This window comes from Myripristis murdjan, chromosome 15 (genome assembly GCF_902150065.1).
Source record: "Myripristis murdjan chromosome 15, fMyrMur1.1, whole genome shotgun sequence".
Classification (NCBI taxonomy): Eukaryota; Metazoa; Chordata; class Actinopteri; order Holocentriformes; family Holocentridae; genus Myripristis; species Myripristis murdjan.
In genome coordinates, this window is record NC_043994.1 from 20,859,410 (window position 1) to 20,871,478 (window position 12,069).

The 12,069-nt window shown below is 37.8% G+C and overlaps 1 protein-coding gene across 1 annotated transcript in view; it reads right to left on the reverse strand.

Moving 5' to 3' along the window:
• The window catches only part of lmbrd1 (LMBR1 domain containing 1), an 86,154-nt gene that overhangs the window by 25,912 nt on the left and 48,173 nt on the right, over positions 1-12,069 (reverse strand). Inside the window, exons 8-11 of the mRNA XM_030070207.1 lie at positions 8,569-8,694; positions 7,387-7,539; positions 1,626-1,690; positions 1,331-1,433 (exon numbers count right to left, since the gene is read on the reverse strand). Of these exons, the coding sequence (XP_029926067.1) occupies positions 1,331-1,433; positions 1,626-1,690; positions 7,387-7,539; positions 8,569-8,694 (447 nt within the window). The remainder of the gene's footprint in view (positions 1-1,330; positions 1,434-1,625; positions 1,691-7,386; positions 7,540-8,568; positions 8,695-12,069) is intronic.

The window sequence follows — 12,069 nt, forward strand, 5'->3', positions numbered from 1 at the left end:
GATAGCAGAGACAGCGTTCAGGTGAATCACACACACATGCGCAGGCACACAGAACACATATAAGGTCATTACTGCTTCCTGAGGGCCAGCAATGGACGTGTAAAGAAGGGTATCTGCAGGGGTCAGCATATTCAGCTCAAGGACTTTTAGGACCTTTTTTAAAGGACATTTTCAGTGTCTTTTAAGACCTTGATGCTACTTTAGGTTCTAACCGGTTATATATTTAAGTTAATTTTACATTGAATTAGATTGCAAAACCTAGCAGTCTTATTTTGTGAGATCTCCATCACCTATTTCACCTATGGGAGGGGCACTGTGTACAGTAATTTGATGGTCTTCTTACAAACCAAACAGTATGCCAAGGTTTTTTTTTTTCCCACGATGAGTTTCAACCACATCTCAAAGTCTTTCTCCTCCAGCCATTTATTTAATAGTTTACATTTCCTACTGTTTCCTACTAATTTCAGTTAGGAGCACGCTAATGTCTGGCACACAAAATCAAACATCGTTTTCAGACAGATAGCAGAGCTGAAGCAGAGCAGACGGCTTTCATTTCAGCTCCCATGTTAATGATGAACATGTTTGTTCAGACATCCCACAAAGATTTTTTTCCCTGCCTTGTGTCTTTTTTTTTCTGCTGTTCACTGCAGTGAGCCACAGAAAAAAACAAGCACGAGAATATACCATATATTGGTTTTTTAAAAAAGTTTATCCTACTGAACTTATGATTTATGTCCATAGTTTAAACAAATAACAAAATTAATAGGAGCAGTTCATTTGGTTAATTCCGAAAATAAATAATATCTTTTAATGAAAATTAAATACAAAATTATTGCAAAAAAAAAAAAAAAAAAAAAAAAAAAGTTATCTGCAGTGTAACCAGTGACATTTCTGGGGAAAAGACAGTCCACATAAGACCATTCAAAACACTACTTGTATGAATACAGGTCAATGGATAATAATAATGTTCTGCTGCCTGTAAGTTTCTGGCTTACAGGACAGTACGCTACACAGACACAAAATTATTCAAACAGGACTAAAAAAAAAAGCATAAGTCCTTACAATCCATTGGCTTTATGTCCATGTTAAAACTAGCTACAAAATTTATAACTGTGGCGAAATTGCATTTAAAACTTTTTAATACTTTACATGGCCTTAATGTCTGCTAAGTATATTTATTACTTTTTAATACTTTTAATGCCTTGTGAACATCCTGGTTATACAGCAGCAGTACAGTATGCACTGAGGGAAAAAAAAAAAAACCTTTACATGATATTTCAATATGGTTATGATTACTGAGATAAGGTAACAGAGATGTGAGGTTACTCACCGGCTGTAAAGCTAACAGAAGTTCATTCAGAGGGTTGGTCAGGTTGGTGCCAAAGATAATGAACCCAGTGCTGATGCCAGCAGAGTGGAAGGCTTTATCCAAACTGAAACATACAAAAACAGCTTCACTTTCAGTGTGAATCTCTAACATTACCAAATTACATGATGAACAAACCAAAATGTAACCACTGTATTGTCCATTTGGTTAACTTTCTGTATAATAGAGTGGTGAGTTGATTGTGTTAAAAAAAAAAAAAAAAAAAACGTATGATGTTACAGTACATGTCATGACTTACTTTGAAATGAACAGGGCAACAGTGAAGAGCAGTGCCACTAGGATGAAGAAAACGCCCAGCAATATCTGCAAATGACAGAAAAGACAGGGAAAAAAATTGTAACAGAATATGTCCATATCCATATCCATCACAAACGAGGGCACTCACATAATTAACCCCCTTCTTACCGACGGAACCTAAATAAAAGGAAAGAAATCATTTACAGAAGAAACTAATGGGCCTTCAAGTGCAACCTTTTGGTCATTTCTTTTTTCAAGGCGAGACCATATGGCTGGGTCAGCCACAGTCTGGCACAGTTTCCTGAGGTGACAGGTGAAGGAAAGGAACAGTCCAGAGAGAGTAGACAGGCTTCAATTGGGGAGGCAAAAGAAAATGACAGACAAAATGGCAAATAAATCCCTTTAACTGCTGGCCTTCAAGTGGCCTTTCTGAAATGACTTGTCATCTACTGCAAAACATTAAACACAAACAGGCTAGATACAGACCAAAACCTTAAAAAACAAACAAACAAACAAACAAAAGCATGTTTATATGCGCTCTTGGGGAACAACAGAGGTCCATTTTCCCTGAAAATTGCCAAAATTGTCAATGACATCTTGTGATGATGTTCCAATTTATTGTCCCAAAGGGTATGGCCACCCAATAGGGAACTCTATTTTAATGAGATCAGTCAGTCATCCTAATCTACCATGCAATGCAAAGTGCGGAACATACCTTTTTTTTTTTTTTTTTTTTTTTTTTTTGTGCTGTTTGTGAACATTAGAGCCAGCATTATTGCGTTCACAATGATTTCGCTAGAGGAAATATCATGGTCATGGGGCACACCGACTTTGAAACGATTCAGAAAAAAACTTTGGAGTTATCATGTTTAAAAAAAAAAAAAAAAAAAAAATAGATGCTTGATCTGATAGTGGCACTAAAGTAAAGGTCATGGGGTCACCAAAATCAAAAGAGTTCCTCCTCTAGGGAGGCCACAGACATGGGCATGATGGCAGTCCAGCTAATTCCATACTATAACTAACCTGCTGTTTTTGGGACATAATATTAATAAAAATAACAAGAGAACCAGTGCAAATGGAACCATTCACCTATCTAGCACCTACATATGGGTAAGAGAGTAAATAAAATAAACAATCAAACAAGTGATATATTTAATCACATAAAGCAAAATCATAAGGACAGGGTATCCTAAATCTCCAGGTGCTGGAGAAAACCCCCCCCAAAAAAACCAACCAAACAAAAAAAAAAACAAAAGAGTATAGCTCTCCATAATGTGCATCAGGACACCTGACAATGCACATGATGCTACATTGCTGCATGGTGAGGTATAGTGACACCATAAACTGTTACACCCCTATTAGCCACATAATGAGAGCCTAACAAGCTGCACCAGCAGCAGAGGCAGTGGGTTGGCTGTGGTGGCAGCTACCCAGAGGTGGGGTTGGGGGAGTGGCGGCAACATGGAAAATAGAACTGTGACTTGAGACCGTGGACATTTGTATTGTGGGTTTCAGAACCATTACACGCCTAGTACTGCAACATGAAACTCTTCTCTCAACTTCTGATGATTAAATAGTTGAGAATAAAAGGAGTAGCAGATGAACCTGCAAACATTCAAAAGATTATCAAATATGATTATTTAAGCACACACACAATCATCTCTCAAGATGGTTGCAAGAAAATAATTTTGCCATTGTAAAAACAATATAACACCAATAAATAAATTAAAAAAAGCAACAATTTGACAAAACAAATTAAGGACTGGCTATAACAAAGGATCCTTCATTGCTTTCTGACAACAACTCAGCAAGGCATCATTCATAATGAAGAAAATGACAACACACCTTGTCTCTGATTAATGCTTGCAGATATGAATGACTAAACAGAAAGGTAGGTTGCCAAGCAGAGGGAAAGGGCTACAGTCACACAATGTACAAAAAAAAACACAAAAAAAAACACACACATTCAGAGACACCTTGGTTTGCAGCAACAGAACTGTGGGCAGCTGACTGTGGGCTGATATGAAAACAACAGCTAGAGTAAGAGAAATACCAGCGCCACTGCTCTGGAGGAATCACTCCCCATCGTTTGGCTTATCACTCAACACCGGAGCCCGAGTATACAGTAAATAAATCTCCCAACTCATTAATGTGTAAATTTGAGTCCAGGGACTGTCATTAGCAGCCACCCCGTTCGATGAAGATAGACTGTTACAGACACTGGTTTAAGATGTCATTAGAGGTTTGTGCATGCCTGCAGTACTATGAACTACCAGAAAATGAATAGCAGTGGGAGTGTGTCACATGAACTGGAGGAATGATGTAGGAACATGTGCTGTCCACAGAAACACCATATATTGTTCAGCTGTGAGCATGGGCAAAGAAAATATGCTGCTACCTCTTGGGTCAGTGAAAAAAAAAGATTAATGCATTGTGTTAAAATTTTTTGAACTCCTCGTTGACATACTGACAAGTGTTTCATATGATCATGATGGTCTATGACTATTAAATGAGACCTTTTCTTTGCAGTGGATGCCCTGCTCTACTAAACAGAGTCAATGTCTTACATTCCCCCTATTTGTAACCACTGATCTATAGTATTTTATTATAGATCAGTGGTTTTAGCACCTGAGTCGACTTCCGTCTATTTAACTAACCTATTTTAAGCCCCTGTTGTTGGCAGATTATATCAGCCTCTGACACTTTTTACAGCATGTTTTAAGAACACCTCTGCCAGTCGCTGCTGTTGTGAGGAGACTTGCACCTGTTAAAACACCTTTAAGTTTCTTTTGTCGTTTGGCACGATATATTGGTAAGGTAATATATCATACACCAATTTTATCTCACCACCAGAATGTATCAAAAGCAGCAACAATTGCTTGTCAGGTTAGTGATACGGTCACTCCCTCAATGGATTCCACCATTGTGAATATTCAGAAATGGGAGCTGCAGAATGCTTCTTGTAAACATTAAGCGAGACAGCAGGAGGAGCTTGAATCTGGCACATATTTTGGCAAACAACAAAAAGGCTGAAAACAACAACATGGCTGGTCTGTGCGAGGGATATTGTTTTAAATCCTTTTGTCTAAAAAAGTCTCCACAAATAATTTCAGAATCAGTAAGCTCCTACTGAAAGGTTAAACCATTATTCCTAACAGAACTAAAGGTATATAATTAAGACTTAAGACTCTGTCTCTGACTGAGTCTCTGACTGAGACTCAAGACTTGACGAGTTAATGTTTAAGATGATGTAAACGTTTCACATGTATGAGGATGACTGTAGATTGTACAAATGTTTAGCAAGGCCATGGAAACTGTAAAAACAATGACCATGTTCATATTCATACTTAAAAAAAAAATAATAATAATAATTTAAAAAAGCTCATTTTGCATTGATTTAATTTGCTGCAGATTTTGCTGTCTTGGAACCTTCTCAATAGTAACTGTTAATTACTTTATGGCAGATTTATTTATGTATGTATGTATGTATGTATGTATTTATTTATTTATTTATTTGATAGGGATAGACCAGTGAACATCAGTGCAGAATACAAGATGTAAACATGCCAAATGCCAAACATGTCAAACTTAAGGGCTGCAGCATGATTATATCCAGCCCGCAAGATGACTTTTGATCTTCTAATAACACTGGCGCAGTTCCACATTGCTCACAATGCAGATATTACTGCATACTGCATGACCCCATCCCTCCTCCTCCCCCTGGGGACCTCATCAGCAGTCCAGCAAATTACTTGCGTCAAGACAGTTATTAGCTAACTAGTTTGCTATCCAGCCAGCCAAAAGCTGTGTTAAAACAAAAAGTGGACAGAGAAAACAGGTGTTTGCATATAGTTGTATTTCTGGTTTTATATATCCTTGTTTTGTCTTGTAGAAAGACATTTTTGGGGAGGAATGTTGCATGTAAAGTTCATAATTGTGTATGAATCACTATTTTTTTTACACAATAGATATTTTGATCAACAGAATGACCGCTTTAGATCAAAAGCATTCAATAAATATAGGCCCTGTTTGGCCCTCGAATTGGCTGTGATTTTTTAATATAGCTCCTTAAGTGATTGAGTTTGACGCCCCTGGTTTATGGGAAACAGGCACAGATTTTATTAATTTATTTATTTATACATTTATTTACTTTCTCAAGGGTTTTCACTTTACCTCTTTACCGGCTGACACATTTATAAATATTAAATATCATTTGACTCAGCAAATATGTATCGGGGGAATGTATTCTGCTTCCCCAGAGGACCTGGTGGTTGGTCAACCATAACGGCTTTTTCAGTCCATCTCTTCACCACACCCATAAGTTTGCCCATTACAACTCATAGAGAGTCTCCCTGCGTCCCAAGTGGGAATAACAGCAAACAAATGCTGCTTACCACACATGCAAGCGTCACATCAACCATCCCGTTTTGAGGACTGCCCTTGAGTGTGCTCGAATAAGTAGACGTAGGGAAAAATTTGATTATAAAATTGCACATATGAGGTCCACATGTCATTTGCCTAACCAGAAATACTGCAATCAAAGAGACCTTTGTGAGTGCTTTGGTTTATCCCCAGGGAACTACGAGATCCTGCCTGAGAAATGTGAGACTCCCTCAGAGACTCCAGAGTAAATTAGGTGAACAGAGTACCCTTGAGAATCCTGTAGATATGAATTGTGTAAAGCAGAACTAAAAGTAAATCTAGAGCAGAGCGGTCCAGATTAGAACTACAGAGGAAGGAAGAAGTCAACGCCATGAGGGTGGGTCAGCACAATGTTAAGTCAATAAGAGGTTCAGAGTTCAGATCGAAACAGATAAACTGAAAGCATTTTCAATTAAATGCAAAAAAGCTGCTGTTATATTTTGTGTAAAGAAAAAAAAAATACTATTTTCCCCCCCTACTGCTTTGGTAAAGGATTGTGATGGTGATGACTGACAGTCTTATGTTCAATTATTTCTCATCCAATTATGTGATGCTTTGACCAATGAAGGGATGATAAACTTATCACATAATATGATCTTATATGTGGCAAAAATATACTCTGGGGCTGGAGAGATTATGACAAAAATTCTGATCTCAATTCCTTGGCTAAATACTCTACACATCATGATCATGATTATTAATTATGGTTATGTGGGGAGACCATTTATAATGCACTTCTTCAACATAGCTTTTTTGGTCAGCGCAGTATTTGTAAATAGTAGATTTTACTCTCACTGTTTTACTCTTGTTGTGTTGGAATCACACACACACACACACACACACACACACACACACACACACACACACACACACACACACACACACACACACACACACACACATATAGAAACAACAATATACATATTCCAAGGGGTCATTTACTGCAACAAAATGCAAGTAATATGGCTTAATGTACCTTTAAAGCTAGATTAGTTAAAGTTCTTGAAAATCACTTTATTTGATGTATTTTTAAGCAAGACACTGTAAAATGTTGAGGCCCTGCTAAGATATCAAATACTGTTTTCCTAAATCATCATGATATATGATAATTGGGGCGAATTAAGTATATTATGTACAAATTCCAACACATAAACAACATAGGAGTTGGGAGAATTTGGGTTTGTAGATGAAGTCCAAAACAGATGCAGCTTTTTAGATAGATAGATAGATAGAAAGATAGATAGATAGATTCATTCACAGGCTGAGAGGAAAACAGTAACAAAGGAAAATGAAATATATTCACTGTTGAAACTGGCACTAATCCCATATTGCAGGCTCACCTTAAAAGGTCTGAGGGCACTGCCCACTTTTGTGCAGCAGTTCCTCTCTGCAATTTCCAGGTGTCTACCCCTGCGCCGGAGGACCTGCAGTTTGCCCTCGAGCTCCTGCAGGTTGTGTCGGTCTCTTGAGGACAGAGGACGTCCATCTTTACACTGACAAAAAATAACAAAACATGAATTATTTTAAGTGTTCATCTATGTCAGGTGAAGAGAGTTTATCCGTGTATTAACAACACTGTAGAATAACTGGTGAAACATATGTAATGGATCTGAGCAGTGAGTAACAGGAATCCCCATAAGCAAAAATAAATACACACCCAAAACTGTAATTAAGATGTTCTGAGGGTATAGTTAATATTTGAATGGGTGGATATAATTAATATTAGAAGACTATCTCCTGTAGCTGTAGGCTTAAATTATTGCCAGCAAGTAATAACCAATACAATTACATACTTTGATGGAATGATGTTGTGAGTAGGTACTATTTACTCACCATCAAGCTCTGAAAATGAAAAAAAATTTCAAGTGTTCAGGTTTGTACTGAATTCTACAAAAAACTGTCACATTTCAAAGCTGGTATAAATACCTACAGCATATAACATGACTTCTGTCATGCACTCAAACAAATGATGTATGTGTTTTTACTCTAGTCTTCATTGTTCATAATAAATCATTTTGAATACATCAGTAACCTAGTTTTTAATATACACATCCATGTAGAGGAAGGCGGAATGAAGAATGCACTGTTCTGTCCTGATCCACTTGAAGTTACCACCAGCAACTACCAGATCACTTTAATTGTAGCCCATGTGTTTCACAGTTTGCACTATGTGAAGTTGACAGACAAGGGGAGTTTTAACTTAGCATCCCTACATTACAATCAAACACAGTAGGGCAAGACAGACAGAAAAGGAGGAGGTGCTGATCAGCTAGGGGCTTTGCATGTATATCTCTCAATGAATGCATGAGAACATTAAAGGCAGTAATGAGATGGAGAAAGGATGGTGGGGGAAATGGGCATCCCTGAAGCTATTAAGTAATTTTTCAATGCAATATTTCATTAGTTTTTTTGGTTCTAAATTTTATTTCTTTAACTTTATCCAAGCCTTACATTTTATTTGCACTATGCGCCTACATGATAGCCTATCCTTCCTGTGTTTCATGGCATTCGGGGAGACAAACCTTGGCTTTCAGCTTTTCAATCTGGTGCTCAACATCTTCAATGTCCTCTGTGTTCTCCAGGCGTTCATACAACACACTCCGTGTACCTTTTATGAGATTCAAGGGGAGTACAGACATGCCGTACGCCTGAAAGACAGTGTAAAACCACCATTAAAATCATAAATTATAGTCAAAGTGGAATGTCACAAATGGCTGGTTACACGTGCATCCACCCACACATACACACCCTTGCTTGATGATTAACACAGTGCAATGTGTAACAAATGACAACAGTTAAGTGAGGGTAAACAAACACACAAACACACAAAGAGCATACCATATAGTTCCTGGCCTCCATTTGTTGGTGAAAATAAGATTAAAATGGTGGAATTTGTAATAGTGCTGGGTTTATTGGTGAATTTGCAGCAACCATTTTGTGTAGATATGACATTGGCTTATGCCATCCTGATGCAATTTACAGCTTAACAGTGCCCCCATGTGACAGCACTACTCTCCATCCAAGATCTGATGAAATTTCTCACACTGGAGTGGTTGGTGAAAATAAATAATGACCAAAAAAAAAAGTCTAAGTTGAGGGAGGGAGTATCTAGGTACCATAAATGTCGACAAAAAATGTAGATCAAGCTTTCACTTAAATGAACAAACATCAAAAGCCATTTCCTTTTGGATCGAAATGAATACATAAATAATAAATGACAAAAACACAGACATACATACAGATAGACAGACAGAAAGAGAGAGAAAGATAAGTGAGACCAAAGGAGAGAGAGACAGAAAGAGAGAGAAAGAGAGACAGAGAGAGAGAGGGAGAGAGAGAGAGTGAAAGAGACAGAGAAAAATATGTACACATGATTCAAAGGCACATCTGAGCATCAGTGGGCTTGGGCAGTCTCCTGCCAGGCACAATATGGGATGTTTGAGCTTTAATTAAAAATGAGGGACATCTCTAATATAGGGGAAGAGACCAATCAATAAAGAATGAAAATAAAAGCAGTAGGCTGATGCTGTCTTGCTCCCCCTGTGCTCTGTCTTGCCTTTACTGACTTGGAACGGTGCCATTTTTAGGGTTCATAATAAAACAAAGAGGCCTTTTGTGCAATGATACCTCCAGACCTGTCAAAAGATGCTGGCCTCTTTCTTCTGTTTCTCAAGTGGGAAAATGTTGGAGCCTATTTTTTTTTTTTCTAAAACAACTTTTACTAGTTTCTGAGTGTTAGGTAGCATTAAGAGAGTCACATGGGATACTAAGTCAGGCTAGACTATTATTAGTCTCTGCTGTGGATCTCTGCTACAGGCGATGTCGCCTCCTGCAATGAATCATGGAGCTCTTAAGGCCGAAGCATGTCCCGAATATCAAATACACTCATAAAAGGAAAACCTGTCCCAGATCCCAAGAGAAACATTCCCCTCCCGTCCAATGCGGTACTACACATGAGAGAAATGCAAACCAAAACACAGGTGTCCCTCTCTCTACTCAGCTGGAATGTACGTTTTTAGTTTAAACATAATCACGAGCACTCATTAAACTTGTTGTGAAGCCTGCTGCGGTCAATAATAACCAGAAATAGCTTAGAAAGGAGTGCCTGGGTGTTGGGGGTACTGGCTGAGATCACTGAAATAGTCATGTGACTGTGTGGAATGGGCAGAGGGAGAATTAGATGGGCACAGGTCCCCTACACAAGCCTCCTCTTTGTGGTTCTGTCTTCTTATGCCAGTGGGGCCAAAAGGGAGGAAGGAGAAGACGATGTCCTTTACATCTTCAACCTTGGTAAACCAAATTCCTCAGGCATAGAGGTGCTTTAGACCAACTAGCTTTCTTATAGCTGAACTGAAATACCCAGGCAAAGCTAAGACTATGAAAAATATTAAATCTGGAACCATGCACTCCCAAAAATCCCAAGGTCTGCAAAGCTAACTATATGTTAAAATCATTTTGTACAGTTAAAAGGTTGTTTTGGGGGTGTGGGGGTTACAAAAGGAAACAATCTGATTCATGGCAATGCTGCTAATGTTGAAGCTGCCTCTGGAAGTAAAATTAAAAAAATTTGACGAACAGCTCAAACGGGTTGTGTATCCATGTTTTGTTCTCCAAAGAAACATAGAGTAACACCTTGGTGTGTTGTAGCATCTTGGAGTCAGTGATTTTTGTTCTCAGATCTTTTCATAAAAGTTGAGAAGTCTATAATATCCCATCTTCAACATACCCAGAATTCTCCACTGAGGCTTTAAGCGGTATTGGGAGATATGATCACAGCACAAGTATTTTAGCCACTACTTTATCCAACGGATTTTTAGAATTGTTTTTTAGATTTTACTGATCACTTGCAAGGATCATCTGGTTGTGGTGTCTGGGTACAACTCAGCTTTTTAATATCTTGGCTGGGTCCTTCTGGTTTCCAGGCATAGAATAAAAAAATAAAATAAAATAAAAAAAAACTAAGGCAATGATTCTTTCTCTATCAGCTGTTGGAAAACAGCTGATATTTATTTAATTTATTTGAAATAATTAAATCTTTAAATAATTGTTCTAAAGTTGTCGTGTTTACTGCCCTAATGATGTTCATTTTGATATGTTCCTCCCTTTTTATGAATGCATGAACACATTTTGCTTTTGATGAAGGCTATTATTGAGATATGACGTCTGGAATAAAAGGCTTGAATGAGAAGCAGTCTGTCTATACATTAAATGAAATGGTATCATTCAACATCCAGTTACACAGTGACTACTTTTGATCATATTATGGCAGTAAAAAAGGGACATAATAAGGCAATGACAATGACATAGTCACATAATGTAATGGCTTTGTAACATGGACCAAAAACTTTTTTATTTTTATTTATTTATTTGTTTATTTATTTCTACTTAACTTAAAAGGTATATGAGGAGAAATAAATATAAAATGTGTAAATCAAATGTGCAAAAAAGTCACAAACAAAGCCAATGAATAGAAATGAAAAGTATTACAGTAAGTTTTTAAGTGGCACCCCTCCAATTCATCCTGGGCTCCCATCTTCTCAGGTCAATCTCATGGACTCTGATTAGATCGGCAGACATTAATCTCTTCAACTTTTCCTTCAGCATCAGCATCTTAAGGCTGGCAATTTAAGAGCGAGAGAAAGGTAGGTGCACAGGAGACAGAGCCATGAGAGCCATAAGTCAATGTGCTAGCCAGGCTTTTAAATCAAGTCAAGGGACTTCCCATGATGCATGAGCCTTTAGATCGGCCAGGGGGCCTCATGTCATCACTGGTAGGTACAACTGAGTACCAAGTGGGAGAAGATATGAAAGCAATATGCATATGCAAACATTCCAAGCACATTAAAAGTGAAAGTGTCATTAATTCACAGCAGTGTCATCTCAAAGGCAAAATGCAAAGCGGCGGTTAGTTTTACTTGATCTAAACAAAAGATTTTAGTCTAAACGGAGGAAAGGAATGCATTTGGAAATGGTTGCATGGAGTGGCTCAGGGTAGAAATGAAGGTTGTCCATGAATACTGTAA